Source organism: Globicephala melas, chromosome 3 (assembly GCF_963455315.2).
Source record: "Globicephala melas chromosome 3, mGloMel1.2, whole genome shotgun sequence".
Classification (NCBI taxonomy): domain Eukaryota; kingdom Metazoa; phylum Chordata; class Mammalia; order Artiodactyla; family Delphinidae; genus Globicephala; species Globicephala melas.
The window spans coordinates 128,969,797-128,988,368 of record NC_083316.1 but is presented as its reverse complement, the minus strand read 5'-3'; the positions used below and the strand labels follow the sequence as shown (position 1 = coordinate 128,988,368).

At 44.5% G+C, this 18,572-nt stretch overlaps 1 protein-coding gene across 6 annotated transcripts in view; it reads right to left on the bottom strand.

Moving 5' to 3' along the window:
- Nucleotides 1-17,976, bottom strand: part of GRIA1 (glutamate ionotropic receptor AMPA type subunit 1) — a 322,415-nt gene extending 304,439 nt beyond the window's left edge. For 2 of the 6 annotated variants that reach the window (XM_030834185.2, XM_060296516.1), the window contains exons 1-2: nucleotides 17,335-17,750; nucleotides 14,195-14,332 (exon numbers count right to left, since the gene is read on the bottom strand). In XM_030834185.2, the coding sequence (XP_030690045.1) occupies nucleotides 14,195-14,332; nucleotides 17,335-17,416 (220 nt within the window). In that variant the 5' untranslated portion in view covers nucleotides 17,417-17,750. Of the gene's footprint in view, nucleotides 1-14,194; nucleotides 14,333-17,334; nucleotides 17,751-17,856 lie in introns of those variants that run through there. The other 4 variants (XM_030834183.2, XM_030834184.2, XM_060296515.1 and 1 more) reach the window with 3 other exon arrangements.
- Nucleotides 17,977-18,572: the final 596 nt, after the last annotated feature.

Here is an 18,572-nt window from a genome sequence, read left to right as displayed (position 1 = left end):
GGGTGGAAGCCATATTTTAAGGTATTCAGAATGATCTTGGAGTAAGGAAGAAGAGGTAGTAAGTACAGCTTAAGTAATTTTATCAAAGCTAATGAACTACCCAGATTCTAGACTCCATGTTTACCCTTATGAGCTTCCCATCTCCCCAGACTCTTGCTTGTCAGTGTCTGGAGTGCAGATTAAATGGAGGGCTTGCATTAGATGTTCTCTGCCCTTCCTTGGAGCTCTGACACCTCCAGTGCTTTCCCAGATAGATTAGGGATGGCTGGAGCTTATCCCGCTTGCTCGAGAGAGAGAGACTCCGGCCTAATTAACCATGTCAATTAACAAATGGAGTTTGGCACAGAGCTAAGATGAAGTTCTTTGATTTAACATTTCCTTCACGTATAACTTAAATCTCAGAATTCTTAAGTTTTATAATCAAAGACTTGGAAGGGGATCTGGAAGCTGTCTAGTTCATTTCCTTCCCCTGTGAAAGAATGAATATATGTACACAGACACACAGACACCCAGACAGACGCACATCCACACCTCTTCTGCCATCCTGAGAAGCAACAGAAACAACTCCTGATTATTCTGGAGCCAGGACAGGAAGAATTGCCAGCGCCATCACCTCTTTGTTAGGAACGCCCTAGGAAGCCTTACCCTCTTCCTCTGCTGTGCTCTGTGGCTTCCACGTCCAGTGGCTGTCTTGCCTTCGGCAGCACGCACATCTGTCAACCCTTGACTTGCACATGCAACATGGTGCAGACAAGCCAGCATCTGCTCGAGGACAACCTGCTCTAGCAGTGACCTGATTTGCAAGAAGTTTTTTCAGAGCCCCTCCTTCTCCCCAGCCTAGACCAAGATTCTCAATATAACTTGCCCATGTGGCTGTTTCTTCACATCATGCAGGGGATCATACTCCTGTCTGGCTTCTTCCCAACTTACCTATTTGAGTTTACATGTCACCTCCTTGGAGAGGTCTTCCTTGACCACTTAATCCAAAGTAGGTGTTCTCTTCTACAATAGTGATTTGTCACTACATCCTATTTTCCTATGACCGTAGTAACAATCTCTATTACAATCTTTTATACATAAATGTATTTATTTCCTATCGCCCTATAGAACATATGCTCCATGGAGACCAAGACCATATCTACCATTCTCCAGTGTTCCCTCAGGGCCTAGCAAAGTGTGGGACATACAGTAGTTGCTTTTATTGGTCAGCTATTGCTCCATAACAAACCACCCCAAATTCAGTGGTATATACAATGAGCATTTACTGTTGTGTTCACAGTTCTGCCAGTCAGCTGAGATGGCTTTGCTTCAGACTTCAGTCTGTGGGTTGACGGCAGCACCTCTGTTTTTTTTTGCTTTTCTCATTCTTCTGGGAGCAGCAGGCTCTCTGGGGCATGTTCTTCTCATGGCTTCTGCTTGAAACATGCCTAATAATATCCCATTTGCCAAGGCAAGTCACATGACCAAACATTACATTAGTGGAGCAGGGAGATATACTCTTCCAAGGAGTTTGGGGAGGAGATGAATAGATATACTCTTCCAAGGAGTTTGGGGAAGAGATGAATAATTACCAAATAAGAATTTAATCTACCATGATGCTCCATAAATATCAGTGGTTGAATAAATGAATGCCCTCCCCTAGACCAGTTGACCTTTCTAGCTAAACGATTTTCCAGTCATTACAATCCTGTGTTTTATCAGCATTAGTTTTAGAATTTCAGTCCATGGTGAATCCATGACCTAGTGTGATAAAAACCATACCATTCTGTTCTCCTTGGACAAGGACTAATTTAAGATCTCTGCCTGTTTAACAGAGGTTATAGCCTCTTTCATTTCATCCTGGCTCTCTCTATCCCCCGTCTTGAGGCATAGGGAAGGCTTCATTCCTGCCAAAAGCTAGAAGAGATAGAACCAATTAGAAGAGCCTACCATCTGGTGGTGTGGGCTCATCAGAATTGCAGCCAAGATTCCAACTGGGACTGTTGAAGAGTTTGTGCACAATAGCTTGAGTGTCTGAGTAGAGCAGGGAATGTCTTGGCCACTGGGAAAGAGTAGAGGTGCCTCAAGATCACCAGATATCTTAGGGCTGACAGCACCAACATTCTCTCAAAGAGTGGTCAGAAGGGACACCCTCAGCCACACCCATGTGGGTGGACAACACTTCCTAAAACTGTTCCATGAACACGGTTTGCTCCTGGCTGAGCGGGGATTAGCAAAGACTCCTCATAGCTTTGACTGACTCATGAGTCTGCCTGGATTTCAAACCTTTTGCCTGCACTGATCTCTGATCTTGCCTTATCCACCAGCATCCCTTGTATGCTTTCCTCTCATTGGTGGCTCTTCTCTGCCTTAGCATGTTGACCCTTGGTCTAGCTCCAGCCTCTCTGAATTTTCCCTTCTGAATTGATGTGTGCGGGAGGACATCTGTGTTTTTTTCTTGCCTATTGAGCATCTAATGTCCATTGTTTTGGTAATAGCATCCTGATTTCCTTTGGAGGAATTACTGCTCCCCCAGGTTCACGTAGTTTGGATAGACTGAATGAAACCAACAATCCATTTGGTACTTCTCACTGCCCCAAGCTCTAAGAATGACCATATGACTAGGCATAGAATGACCTAAAGAAGAGAATATGCAGGCCACTGTGTCATGTTCAGAAATGAGCATGTGTCCTGATTTTTATTCAGTGACATCAGACCTAGGACTTTTGTGGAACTGAGGGCAAAAGAGAAGTTCCCTTTCCGTTGGACTTTGAGATGGGCAGGTGTAGGCTGGCTGTGCCAGGAGCTGACACATGAGTATAAAGCCAGCTTAGAGAAAAGCTAAGCCCCAAAAGCTAGAGGGTCTATCTGCAGCCTGATGATATCATTCAAGCCCCCGAATCTAGCTGTACCTGAAGCCAAAACTATCCAGTTAGTTTTCTATCACTTGTTACCAATAGAGTCCTGACTACTCACTGCCCAAATGGGGTTGCCCCTTTGTCCCTATAAGCAGTAATTTCTTGAGCCAAAAACACTGTGTTAATATACAAAATACCTAGTTAATTATATTACCCTGCATTTGTCTAGCACTTCTGAATTTTTAAAGCTCTTTCATGTAAGTAATGGCATTTGCCTATTCTAATAACCCTGAGAATATGGTATTATCACCCCATATTATACATCTGGAAACTAAACTGGACACAAAGATTTCTCAAGGTCATACAGGTCAATGTGAAAGCTGGCATTGAACAACTTATTTCAATTACTGTATATGCTTTTCTATTAAATCTCATTGGAAATTGTCCCCACTGGTCTCTAATGCTCTTAAAATCAGAATGATATATACAAATGACTAAACTTTTATTGGGATGATTATCATAGCATTATTTTTAGGAAAAAGCATTTGGAAATAAACTAGATATCCAATAACAGGCAATAGATGAAGTAAGTTAGGGTATGTGTGTGCGTTGAGCTTTTAAGAAGACATTAAGATGAATGTGTGATGTTCAAAGTAACACGTGTTACACTGAGTAAAACATGTTCTTAGCCAGTAATATAAATATACTCTTAATTTTTTAATTGATATATTCAGAAAAAAGATGGGGCGTTTATCCTTAATATTATAATTACACAAATTTTATTTTGTTTGGTGTTTGTGTCCACATGGCTTTCTATAATATGCCTGCTACTTTTGTACACGAAATAAAAGTTAGTCTCAAAAAGTTCATTTCCATCCTAGAGATTCCATGTAATGACATTAGTCTCCAGCTGCCTCCTTAACCCCGATTTTGCCTGCATTCCCTGGGATCTGGACCTCCCGTGACCTTGGGCTTCTCTGTGCACTTGGAACAGCAAGCTGTGATACACCAAAGTCATGGGAGTGGTCGGGGATAGAAAGAGATTTCCAGTAACCTCTGTACACTGCACACCGTGACTGCAGCTGCCACGGAGCAGCACAGGTCCCTTGAAAGGGCACAGGGCTGTGTCACACAAGAAGCAGGCACTGACACCGGGGGAGGAGGGCTGCTGCCACAGGAGGGGAGCTATAGCATCCACAAGGGAGTAGGCAGACACAGCAGACAGTGAAATGAAGAAAGCCCTCCCAGCCCGCACATGTGTAGGGATGGAACCAGAAACCCAAGCCATTGCCCCCTCACTCCCCTGAGAAGTCAGCTTCCTCATCTGTGAAAAAGGGAGAAAAAAATTACCTACTTGATGCCATTTTATTGAGTAGAAAGTTGATTGGAAATTAGCAATCATTTACTCCTTCTCACAATAACCACATATCAGTGGTGCAATTATTACCTTCATTTGAAAGCAACTGTGGTTCAAAAAAGAGGATTGACTTGCCCAAGCCATGCAAGGCATCCACGGCAGAGCCAGGCCTTGAACCGGAAATCCTTTATTTAGAAAATGGAGCCTTATACCTTATTTTGGACCCTGACTGACAATCGTCTAGAAGGAGCTGGAATGAGCTTTTGATTGGACTTATAACTGGTTTTCACCTCCGTCACTTTCCAGCTACAGTTATTATAATCGTCTTCCACGGGAATTTACAACACAGCCTGCTGGAACTCTCAGAATTCATAATATCCAAATATTACCCCATAAGCAGCAATAATGCAGGCTTATTTTCATCCCTGCCATTGATATTACATAATATACAGCTATGCATTCATTCATTCACTCATTCATTCATTCATTTCACTAGCACCACCACACACTGTTCTCTGGTGGAGACTGTGATGGGAAGCTAAAGAAAACAAGGTCACTGCCCCCCAGTTGCTTAGTCCAGTGGGGCAGACAAAATAAGGGTCCAGGCAGCTAAAACGCAGGGCTAAATGTGACAGCTGCTACAAGGAAGATACAAAGGGCTACGGGACAGAGGAGAGTGTGAATGTGAGGGGCTGGGGCAAGGGAGGATGAGGAGAGAAGATGATGCAAGAGCTAGGACAGACCAGAGGGACAGAATTTCGATAAGGGAATATGGGAGGCGTAGTGTGTAGGTGGAGGAAACAGCAGTGTGAACTTGAGGACCATTGAGTTGCCCGGTTTGAATGGAGGCCAGGATTCAGTGTAGTGTAGCCTTCCCATCTGATAAATTAAGTGGAGTTCTAGATGATTCTCTGCCTCCGCACACATACTCACCAAATGTCTTGGCCCTCTGCTGGATCAGCTTCGTCTCCGAGAGCACATCCACAGACACACCACAGAGCCACATACAGCATATGACCCCTGCGCCCAGCCAAGAGCCTCCCCTTGCCCCCAGCATCTGTCCCCTTTCCTTTGCCAGACTCCATCCCAAACTGGGGACGGGAGTAAAGGAACAAAGACATTAGCAAAAAGTCTCCAGGGAACCTGAAAGCGGCCAAGTGTTCTTGAGCCTCTGATTCCCGGTGAGAAGCAGACATCTGAACGTGACACTTCTCTGCTTAGAACCCTTCAGTGGGTTTCCCACAGCGCTTGGGCTAAAGGTCAAATTCCACAACAGGGCCCACCAGGCCTGGCCCTTGCCACCGTCCCCAGCCCCATACTCCCGCACCCCTTACCAGCCTCACCCTTATCAGCCCTCTGCCCGGAAAGCTTCTAGAATATTCCTCCTGTTCCCAACACCACATCACCAAAAGCCTTCAGTTCTCAGCTCAAACACCTATTCACCTCTCTGCCCAAAGACGGTTCCTTTGTAATATGCTTTCATTGAATCATGGCCCTTTCTTGCACGTCTTTATCCTGATCTCTAATCATGCCCTCATTTGTATGATTATTTGACTAATAGCTGCATCCCTTACTAGCCAGTAAGCTCCATGAGCACAGGGCTGCTTTCTGTTTTTGTCCACAATAGTAAGCACTCCATAAATACTAGCGGAATATTGAATGAATGCACCTGAGGCCCATGGTTGGCTTAATTCCCCTGTATCTGCATGCAAATGTAGCTTGGCTGTGCAACTCGGTGGACAGGGTTCAGAGCATTTCTCAGAGTCCCAATTTGTTTAGTGAGCCTCTGTCCAGCCAAAGCCTGGTACAAAAGCTTCGTCTCTTAATTGTGTATTCCTGGAGTTTTCCGTGCACTCTCATCATTGAAATAGAGCCCTAGAAGGACTCTTAGAGGTCATAGGAGCTTCATCGTACAAATAAGCATGGGCGTGGGCCTCTGAAGTCACACATGAATGACTCAAGAAAACAGTCCAGCACTTGAGTCCATGTCTTCAAATCTCAATCCAATATACTCTTCACTGGTCAGACTTGGTGTGTGCGTGTATGTGTGTGTGTGTGTGTGTGGACACGTGTGTATCTTCCCATCTACATTCCACCTGCCCTTCTACCTACCTGGTCTGATTCCTCCAACTGGAAGTTTTCCTTCCCTTCTCTCAATGTGTGTGTGAGTGAGAGAAGGGGAGTGCAGAGAACCTCTCCATTATATCAGTTTTTTGTGCATGCCTATTTTCTCTGTAAGAACCTGAGCCCCTTAAGGGGAGAATCAATGACTAACGCATTTCATCTCCCCCAATTCCTAGCGTAATGCCTTGTAATGGCAAATGGATTTTATCTCGTGTATCAACTGCAACTCTGACCAATTTGTAGTCACTGCCTGGAATGTTCTGGTGAGAGGGAATTTAAAGCCATGTCTAGATTCAGTGGAAAAGAATTCTGTAATCAATGAATGCTGTCTGCAAGGGTAGGAGAGGGGGCTGTAATGGTACATATGCTTCATAGGGGGCAATAGTAAAAGTGCTTTGAAGGAACGCATGAACACATAAATGAATCTTAACTGTTTCCCAAATGTCCTAAATGACTACTTTATCTTGAGCATCTAAAAGAATAGTAATCTCACCTATCGCAGCAGAAGTCTTCAAACTAATCAGAGGAAGCAGTGTTCACACTCTTCTGCATCAAAAAACTTATGATCATCAATATTATCATAAGAACCAAGAGTCAGGCACAGACAATGTTGGGGCCTCTGTGTCTCAAAGTGAGGGCAGAGGTGAAGGTGGAGAAACCACAATCACACCGTAACATCAACCAGAGAAATGCAGACATCTGCCATGTGACCGGGAGCTCAGCATGGATGCAAGAGATAAAGTCTGAACTCTCCACCTTGCAAAAATAAATATATGCCGTAGTGGTAGAGACGAGGGGAGGAGAAATATTGTGACTCTACCCGCATGAAAACCCTCCTCTCAGGACACGCCCCAAACCTGCTCCACCCTTCAGTACCTGCTCCAGTTCCACCTCCTGCAAGAAGTATTCCTCATCCACAGCCATCTGCCTCTGCCTTGGAAGTCTTAGCACCTAATCCTGAATCATAAACTTCACTTCTTTTGTTGGGCTCTTTTCCTGCCGTTTCACTTTGTTTGTGTCCATAATGTTCCTCTGTCTTAAAAGGGTGAAAGCTCAGCGAATTTTGGAGTTTGCAAAGCTGGCTTTACATATTAGTTTAGGCTCTTCTTCACTGGGTAATATGGAGAAGACACTTAATCATTCTCACTCTCAGTAGCATCATCTATAAAATGGAGATAATAACCTCTCAAGATTATTATAAAGTATAAATAAGACAACATATGTGAAGTCTCTGGCATATGGTAGGTCTTCAGAATAATCCTTGTTTATCTTCCCAACAGTTTCATGAGTACATATAGATCAACTTTTTTTTTTTTTTTTTGGCTGTGCCACACGGCTTGCAGGATCTTAGTTTTCAGACCAGGGATTGAACCCGTGCCCCCTGCAGTGGAAGCGCGGAGTCCTAACCGCTGGACCTCCAGGGAATTCCCTAGACCAGTTTTTTGAGAGCAGGAGTTACATATCTTTCGTGGCCTCTACTTTATTGCAGGGTGAGGAATAGATATTATTAAAATAAAATAATAAAATGGCAGATGCTGAAGTGTATAAATCAAGTGTGAGCACATTGGCCTACTTACAGGCCTGGCCAAGTAACATAATTTGTTATACTGGCCACATGTCTGATAAGGAGTGGTCAGGACTTCGGTAAACTTGAGAGATTATACCTTATACTTAAATCAGTCAGCACTTCTCAGCTCTAGACAGTAGAAGTGGAGCAGGAATGTGGGTCCATAGTTGCCTGATGCCCTAAATTCTTCCAAAGAAGCCAGAAATTCGGATTTTTATCCCAAATTTTGAAAAGCATCATGCAGATCAGGCAAAACAAGTCTCTGGAACTGTTAGTTTGCAGTTCTGAAAATGATGAGGGACACTCAGGCAAAAGCTAAGAGGCCGTGTGTCTGTTGCCAGCACCCAACATCTTGTTAGAATGCCCTTGGGCTTCCTAAGTAGGTCCACAACAGAGGGAGACCCACTGGAAATAGGCACACTGCATTCCATCTGATTGTTATTTAAGCTCCCAGCATCTATGCTGTGTCACTCTCTGATTCCTGGAAACATTTGTTCATTTGTGTTAAGGGAATAGCCCTGTGCCAGGTGTTCTCAGCAACACCAAACAACAGCTAAACATGGTCTTTCTGAGCTGCAATTCACATTCTGGTGGTAGGGTTGACCTCTAAACACACAACACAGGCAACATTGCAGAGCAAATCAACTGGGGCTTAAAAGCTCAATGCTTCCAGGAGCCAGGCAGGTGAAGAAAAGGAGAGAAGTGGGCTGCTCGAGAGAGAAGCCATGCAGGTGGGATACTCCCATCCTAGCCAACTGGGGCCACGTAGACCCAGGGTCCGGTGTTGCCAAATGGTTTGAAATTTCAAAGAGAGCTAAGATAACCAAATTCCGACGTGCAATTCAATGCTTAAACACTGTGCTGAAAGTGGCTTGGGGATAGCCATTGGGTCACCCCTTCCTCAGCATTTGACAACTGGCAAATGAGAGGCCCAGCGTGGAGTGACACAGGAGGTCAGAGCAGGGGAAGAACTAGGTAAAGCGTTCTGTTTTCTTTTGCACACGCTCTTCCCTCTGCCTGGAACACACTTGCCTCATTTCCTTTTGGCCCCCTCACCTTGACCTCTTTGAAAGCTTCCATTTATCAGTGAGACTCAAATCAACCACCACCCTCTGAGAGGCCAACCCTGCTTTTCAAAGCATCTCTAACACTCCCTGCAAGTGACTGCTGTAACACTTACAACATTACATTTTTAACTTCTCTTTATAGGACGGTTGGTTTCACTAGGGATAAAGTCCTCCAGGGTGGGAACATGTCTTACTTTTGTCTACATTTCTAGTGCTTAGCACCACGCCTGGACTTGGTTAAGGGCTCAAAAACTGCTTGCTAGAGGAATACAAGGGTTTTAAAGAGCTTCGTCAAGTGGGATGCCCATATTACCTGCTGTCAAATCTCCCCAGGGCCAGCTCCTGAATATTCTGATTCAGGAAGTCTAGAGTCTGCCCCTGAGTCTTGCTTTAAACAAGCTCCGTGGGTGAATTTTCTGTGCGCTGAAGTTTGAGGATCTCTAGGCTAAACTGTAACTCCCACAGGGAAAGAAGCTGTGTCTTCTTTGTTGGCCGTTATATTCCTAGCACCTGGCACTGTGCTGGGCATACAGTGGGAATTCAGCATGTATTTGCTGAACAAATAAATGGATGAATAAATGAAAAGTAAGGATTAAGTTGCAACAGTGCTCCTCAGAAATGTAATAGGAACCCCAATTAGTATTTCATCTGTCCCTTTATTTATACTTACCATAAAGACACCAAGATAAGCTGAACAGCTAGTCAGTAACTACCACCTCTATGGACAGACCCCTCAACTCCTGCCCTTGTGGGCTTGGAAGTATACTCAGAGGAGATCCTAAAGCATTTGGGTTGCTGATTCAGACTTTATCCCTTAATGATGGTGGAAAAGGAAAGCAGGAAAGATGGAATGCAAAGAAGACGCAGAACTCTCATCTTGCCTGGAGGTATTAGCGATACTCTCCCCTGCATTCCCTACCTTCTAAGGACCACTCTGCCTTTTTAATGTCCCCTGTTGCTAATACATCTAGCAGGAATAGTTCATGTTATACTTCCTCTCCTTTCCCTTCTCCACCCTCTGGTGGAGGGATCATGAATAGCAAAATGTATAGGAAAAAAACAAATGACAGGAAAATGATGAAAAAATAAAGATTTGGTTATTTTCTGGAGGTAAGACTTGGAGAGTTAACTTAAGGTTAACTACTAGTCCAGATTTCAAAAAAGCACATGAAATTAAATCTCAATAAGATGCTTTCTTAGTTTTCAATAAATGATTAGTTAAGGCATCATACCTAAAACCTCTCTGCTCCCTTCGACACTTTTTTACTCAATCCAAATTGGGACAGATATCAGTTTTCCCAGACCAATGGATCACAGTGGACACAGCCCCAAAGGGTTCGCTAGTCTCAAATGAAAGTTAACAAAGAATCTTACAGGCAGGGTGGAAATTACATTGCCACCATAGCTACCCCAATTGCCCAGTACCCTCTCAGTTCTTGGACACACAGCAGAGTCCCCATTGGACTGTAAGCCATTTAAGAGTAAGGACCTTTTATCATCTGTTTTTCCAATGACCATATCAGTTCATAGCATTGAAGAAACGTTTAAAGAATGACCAAATTCTTGCAGCTCTATTTACTATAGCCAGGACATGGAAGCAACCCAAGTGTCCATCGACAGATGAATGGATAAAGAAGATGTGGCACATATATATAATGGAATATTACTCAGCCATAAAAAGAAATGAAATTGAGTTATTTGTAGTGAGGTGGAGGGACCTAGACTCTGTCATACAGAGTGAAGTAAGTCAGAAAGAGAAAAACAAATACCGTATGCTAACACATATATATGGAATCTAAAAAGAAAAAAAAATTGTCATGAAGAACCTAGGGGTAAGACGGGAATAAAGATGCAGACCTACTAGAGGATGGACTTGAGGACACAGGGAGGAGGAAGGGTAAGCTGTGACAAAGTGAGAGAGAGGCATGGACATATATACACTACCAAATGCAAAATAGATAGCTAGTGGGAAGCAGCCGCATAACACAGGGAGATCAGCTCAGTGCTTTGTGACCGCCTGGAGGGGTGGGATAGGGAGGGTGGGAGGATGGGAGATGCAAGAGGGAAGAGATATGGGGATATGTGTATATGTATAGCTGATTCACTTAGTTATAAAGCAGAAACTAACACACCATTGTAAAGCAATTATACTCCAATAAAGATGTTAAAAAAGAATAAATAAAGACAGGAACAGTTTGGGGGAAAAAAAAGAAGAATGATCAAATTCATAGAAAACTATACACTGGTATGTGGCAGGAATCAAGTTCAAGAACCCATATCCACTCACTTCCGGTTCATTAACCACAGTGGATGACATTGCCTGTATCACATTTCAATCCTTCCAATAAAAGGCCAACAACCCTATTAGAGATCAAGTCTTAGGTTGTTAAGATAACGGTACAGAAGCACCACCTTTTGCCTTAGAACATTTCCTCCAATTTTTGTCTTTTATTATTTTGTCCTGTCAGTCAACACCTTGACACTAGAATAGCAGTTAACATCTCTTTCCACCGAGCTCTGTTGTAGACAGTTCTCAGCAGTATGAGTGAATACACGTGCCAGCCATTTATTCTTCTAGATTCCCTAAGCAAATAATCCTAGAGTAATGGATCCCTTTGAGAGGGTGACAAAAGCTATGGAGCCTCTACCCAGGGAATAAATTAAAATATGCACGTGCATGCAATAGGCTATGCATAATCTCCGGTGGTTTTTAGATACATTGATGCCCACACCTAAATCCTCCCTTGAAAAATTCTCCTTTAAGCCATATTGAAAGAAATGGCAGGTTATCTAATAACCAAATACCTACTCAATGTTATTTTAGCTTTCCAGGGAGATGGTTTCACAGAACTACAATTCAACAGTTAAACTTCAGCTCACTTTTAAGGGTAGTGAGTAACACAGTTGACAAGATTTTCAACCTCAGCATGACCAGAATGCAGAATTGCTGTTTTATTTATTCAGTGGGTCACTCCTGTGCAAAATCATGGCTACAGTTTGAAGCATTATAAGGTTTTCTGCCTAGGTGCTTTATCAGGCCACTGCCTTATAAAACTCTGAAAATTTCCTTTTATTTCTGGGGTAATCTCAGTAAAATTGATCAAGTTACCATGGGATCTCTGTATCTATCGCAGTGCTCAGAAACACGTACCTTGGGGTCACAAGACCACCATTTACTTCTTGGGTGACCCTGGACAAGTTATATAACCTGTTGCAGCCTTAGTTTCCTCTTCTCTAAAAGGAAGATAATATAGAGCACTGCAGGGCTCCCGTGAGGATTAAACAAACTAACACATGAAAAGCAATTAGTGCGTTGCAGGGCCACAGTGGATGTTCAATAAACGGTAATGAATGTTACTATAATTGTCCATAAAATACTTATCATAGTTCTTGACACACAGTAAGTCCTCAGTAAGTGGAATCTGAAATAATTATAACTCTTCTTTTTATTGAAGTATAGTTGCTTTACAATGTTTCAGGTGTACAGCAAAGTGATTCAGTCATATATATATATATATATATATATATATATACACACAAACATATATATACACATATATATATATTCTTTTTCAGATTCTTTTCCATTATAGGTTATTACATGATACTGAATATAGTTCCCTGTGCTATACAGTAGGTCCTTGTTGTTTATCCATTTTATATATAGCAGTGTGTATCTGTTAATCCCAAACTCCTAATTTATCCCCCTCCCCGCTTTTCCCCTTTGGTAACAATAAGTTTGTATTCTGTGTCTGTGAATCTGTTTCTGTTTTGTAAATAAGATCATTTGTATCATTCTTTTAGATTCCACATACGTGATATCATATGATATTTGTCTTTCTCTGATTTATTTCACTTAGTATGATAAGCTCTATGTCCATCCATCTCGTTGCAAATGGCATTATTTCATTCTTTTTTATGGCTGAGTAATTGGAATAATTATAATTCTTGCAATTTGCATATACATTTTCTTATGAGTGGTCTTAGGGATAGGGAGAATGCTGAATTCTCAGTTTGAATGTGTTCAATTCAAATCATGGAGAGCTCACCAGGAGGGGAATGTGGGAAAGCAATGAAGGAAATATGGTGCATGCCTTCTGCCATCTACAGCTCAGCAGAAGCCACCATGGCCACAGTGGCACCCAGAGCCTGCAGTGCCAATTTAATCCACTTTCGAGTTGTTCTTGCCCATTCAGCTCACACTTCCATGCCATCAATTCCTATTTGAGCTTAATCCCTGGAGGGAAAATGTCTCTACTGATTAAATTTTATGCTTTCACCTGTCTTCAAATGGCAATCATGCCACCACACAGGTTTCCTTTTCAGCCCTACTTGTCAGAAAAACTCAGAATGGTGTTTGTTGCCCGCATTTTATAATGCATTCTGTTCAGATGGCAGAAATTGGCCTCTCCTTTCTCCTTCTTGGGATCACCTCTGTTCTGTTTTGTGCTCAAAGGCCATCCTAAAAACTGTGTAAGCCATCCGTCACTTCAAAGTATTTTGGAAATAATCAAGGCATCAATTTTTTTTTTTTTTTTTGAGGTACGCGGGCCTCTCACTGTTGTGGCCTCTCCCATTGCGGAGCACAGGCTCCAGATGCGCAGGCTCAGCGGCCATGGCTCACGGGCCCAGCCGCTCCACGGCATGTGGGATCTTCCCGGACCGGGGCACGAACCCGTGTCCCCTGCATTGGCAGGCGGACTCTCAACCGCTGCGCCACCAGGGAAGCCCGAGGCATCAATTTTTTAAAATCATTATTGGTCATTTCTAAAAATGGGAAACCAAATAGACACCTTCTCAGCTATCCTTCCTTATCAAGCTATAGCGACGTTTTCTCCTTTTAACTGTGCACAGGAAAGGCGTAAGCACTTTAAGCCACATTTTCTAAGTCAGAACCTTTTATTCTACGCCTCTCAGAAGTTTCCTAAGTGTGAAACTCTCAATGGAACCAGAAAACCTCTGCGAGGTGTAGGGGAGATTCAGTCAACCCCAGTCCTCGTCGTGCTGGCATTGAAAGTTATCTGGCAGTGAAAAAGCAAACCCATTCTATGAAATGCTACAGGATCTAACATACCAACTGATGGAATCACTCAAAAGGCCCTGGAAATTTTTCTTGGAGGGCTTTCTGTTACGAATACAGATGACACCTCGTCATTTTTTGCAACATAGCCACCTACGTACAGGCCCTCCCTTCATTGGTCGATCGCAGAAAGAAATCTCAGAAATAGAAGCAATTACTTACATCTATAGGTCATCTCAAAGCTGTCACTGATGTTCACAATATCAATCTGGGGGAGCAGCTTTGGGGGCTCTGTGAGTTGCGACAAAGCAAATCTAAAAGCGGCATGTTCCTGTGACTGCTGGTTTGGAAATAATCCCCCTGTGAGGAAAGAAAATGCAACATGGTATCTGGGCTAGAGACCGGTTTGATTCCTCTAAACCCCCCCCCGATGGGCCCTTTTCTTCTCCCCAGGCCGTATTCACTAGGTGTTGCCTTTAGTAGCGGGGATCAGAATTCACATAGACTCAACTGGACCCTGAGGCTTCAAGTTCCACAGATGAGCTTTTATGTGACAAGGGCTCTAACATCTGTCACTGACCAAATATTTGATTGTTCACCCCTCAACTCAGTTCAGGTCAGAGAAAACAGGAGCGTTTTGGAGTTTTTCTTCCTCCTTTCTCGTGCAAGCCTCTTAGGCTGCCTGTGCTCTTGCATGTACGTAAACCCTAGCCGTGCCTAATTTTTCCTGTATTGGACCCATTTCTCATCACAGAGCCTTACAGGAAGTAGTGCTAATACATGTTACAGAGTAAACTCTAGCTCTGGGAGCCTATGAGCTTCTCCAGCACTATAACCGTTTGCTTTGACTTTGACCCTTGTAGTCTTTGACCTAGCAAGACCTGTATGACAATCCTCTAAGGTTTATTCAGTTCCTCTGAAAACTGATTTTCTGCAAACAGTGTTTTGCTGCTTCTTTCACCACTCATGATCCCAGGAACGACTTGTTACATAAGGGATTGCCGTCGTGTTTATTTGCCTGGGAGAACCTTGGGCTTCAAAGCTCTGGGGGCTTAAGGATATCTAGAGGATGCAAACATTCTATTCTAGTAAAAAGCAGAGCAAAGGGGCCTGGTGGGGCTCCTGTTCCAAGAAACAAGAGTATACACCTTACCTTTGTATTTACTGTGGACACATAAATAAATTAAAATGCATTTCTGTGAAGTAAAGTCAGCAGTTTCCAGAGACTGAACTATAATGAATGTTTACGTAGAAGTTGATCTCAGATTCCTTAGGAATCCCAGTCCCGATGTGACACACTTCTAACTTCTTATACAGTAGATATGTATTTGTTTTTAACAACCAGTAAACAAATTGTAAGGCTTTTGTTAGAGGCAGTACGAGTAGAATCAAGTACTATCTGGTGGCTGCGATATTTTCAGCATGTGTTCTACAATTGAACGTTTCAACCTTTTATGTGAAAACAAAAACAATGGTTCAATCAGTTGAACAAACAAGTTGGGGCAAAACATGATGAAAAATCTGCAGAGATACATAAGCAAGCATCTCTACGTATACACAAAACACCCCGTGCCTTTATATATCCACGGCAATATACACAAATACACTTGGAGAAAGCAAGTCCTCATATCTTAAGACAAGTATTTCCAATCAGCAAAGTATGGGCAATACATAAGCACCAACGTAAAGAAGAGCCACACGTAAGAGCAAGTGATTTATACGTGGTCATATGCCTCCATTTTAAAGGACAAAAACAAAAAAATCCTTCTTGATTCTGATGCTCCCCTCTCCCCCCCCAGATGACCACACCCCAAACACTTCCCTGCCTTCGTCCTCCCCTGCAATGAATGAAAGAGAGCGGGTGGGGGTGGGGAGGTAGGTGGCTATAGGCTGGGCTGCAAGAGAAGCTTCCCCAGAGGCAGGAAGTTTTGTTTTGCGTCTAAGGCACTAACACACATATACAGACACACTTCAGAATGTAGCTTAACAGGTGTCAGGAAACAAAGCAAGTTACTCCATGGCTGTTGTAGCCACCCTCAGAGCCAGCACACTGGAGAGGCCAAAGGAGACTGATACTGCCGCACATACGTGCCCAACAAAAGACCACCTGCACCACATCCCCCCACAAACACACGCACACAAGAGACACAAACTCCTAGGAACATGAACTTTCCCTAGTGGAGCAGTGTCCGTGTCAGGGGAGAGAAATCAGAACCCAGACCCACCAAGATGCCTCCAAGCAAAGCAGCTTGCTGAATTCCGGGACATAAACAGCCCTGAGATGCTGGTCATACTGAATCCCCGAGCCCTTGTGGACACACGTTGTTATTGGTGTTACTGCTTCTGTTTGTTTCGCTTTCACCCGTTATTATTAGGAGGAGCAATAGCTGTCAGCTGCCCCATAAATACAGGGAGGGTGAGGGTCCTTTGAGGAGCGTGACAACCAGGAAGGGGAAATGGGGAACAGAAAAGCATGCAGCATGTTGAAACCTGTCTCCAAGTTGAGAGGCTGGAGCTCAGTGATGGGGAAAGCTAAGAGGAGGGGAGAGGAGCATGTGGATTTGTGTGTTTGTGTGTGTGTAAAAGGTAGACCGTGTCTGTGGATGGAGAAATCTAAGAGGAGTGGGAGATGGAAGGAGTAGGAAAAAAGGCAGGCTAGGAAGTTCCAGAATCGGAGGAGTGGGGACCACCAGCCCAGCATGGCAGACAGCAGACAGAAGGCAGCTAGAAGAGTCCAGAGCAGGAGAGAGAGCCCCCTTCACCTAGAGTGGGGGGCCTTTTTAGCATTATTTTAGTGGCTGCAATAAACCCAGCATCCTTCATTCTTTCTTTTAGAGGGTCTCTTTCCCCTCCCCCAGGTGAGAAATCACCGCCTCTCTCAAATATATATGTGCATATTTAATCCATAATCACACACACCACACATATTTATATAAACAGGTGAAATCGGGCACCATCTACCAAGCCACGGAGTTAACTCCTTAAACACCCACCACCCCTTTCCTTGTTACAGCCTGATTGTTTTTCCTCCAAAGCAGTGGGTCCTCCATTTCACATGCTCATGCCTAGAATGTGAGTGGTGTGTGAGGACCTGTGTCTGCCTGTGTGTGTGTGTGTGTGTGTCTGTGTCTGTGTGGGAGCGCACTTCCCTTCTCTGCCCCTCATCCCATCCAGAGAAGACCCCTCCCCATGCCAGCGGTCCAAGTCTTCACATCACCGGACAGCTTTGCATAGACAGCCAAGCAAGACAGCCCGTAGTGGGGCTGGGGGGAGGGGACACAGACCCCCTCCCCCCTCCCAAAAAAAAACAAAAAACTGGCCAGACCCAGAAAGTCCCTCCCGAGGCTGCCCCTCTCACTCACCGATCTGGATATTGTTGGGGAAATTGGCACCTACTACCGCGCCTAGGAAACCGGTGCAGAAGAAGGCAAAAATGTGCTGCATATTCCTTTTTGCATTGGCGAAAAAGAAGCCCAGGTCCAGTCATAGATTTGGTGTTTTCCCCCCTTCCCTTTATTCCTCTCTCTCTTCTGCCTGTTCTTTTCCTCCTGCCGTTCCTTCCTTCCTCGCTTGCTTCCTGCCTGCCTTCTGCGAGGTTTGTCTGTTTCCCTTGGAATCCCAGCGCTTAAACTGCAGCGTTAACAGCAACTGACAGCCAGATTAACTGAGCACGGAAAAGAGAAGCCTGTCCTCCTGCGAGCTGAGCGCTGCTCCCCCTCTCCCTCTCCTCTGCTCTCCTCTCCTCGCAGCCTGCCTCCCTCTCCCTCCCTTGCTCTCTAGCTCTCCCCCTCACGCTCTCACAGGCAGCCAGCTCTACGCCAGTACCCACCAGCGAGCCAGTTCCCGAGGCTCCCCAGCATCACCCCCTGCCTCTTCATCCTCACCTTAGTCTCCTTGCTGGGTGTGCCGATGGCTGGCTGGGCGGGCGGGTGAGGGGGTGTGATACCTGGAGCCTGCTCGCCCGAAAGGGACAGCCCTGCGGTCCCCTTCGCCCTCCCCCGCCTTCCTCAGCTCTCTCTGCCCCGGCTCCCCCAGCCCCCAGCCTGGCAGATGCAACTGGGAATGTGGGTTCAGCTGCAAGTCAGTAGGTGGCAGGGGGTCCCCACAGTAGTCCTCCATCCACCCGCTGCTTGATCTAGGTCACTTTTTCTGGGAGCGCGAGGTCTGTGCTGGATATATCTCCTGCACTCCACTGGCCCAATTATTCCTACAACTAATTCCTGAGGGAAGACCCTAGAAATCCCTCCTAGGAGCTTTAAAGGAAAAAAGCTACCCACCTCCCACACTGGGAGGAATGACCGGAAGACAGACCCAAGGCTCTGGAAGGCAGGTGTCTTGACTTGGACATTTGGTGGTCCCTGCTGCCTTTACAAGGGGAATTGGTGGTCTCTTCAATCCTGTGCATTTAAGATGAGTCCCCCTTCCCCTGCATTCCAGAGGAATCTATAGCATCAGAATCGTGTGGGTGTACAATAAAGGCTAAGGATACTTACACAGAGCAATTACATGAGTCATTTTGCAGGGATTCTAGTGAGAGGATCCAGGCTTCTTTCAGGGATCTCTGGATTCTGGTCCTGTCTAGAGTAAACTGGAACTCCAT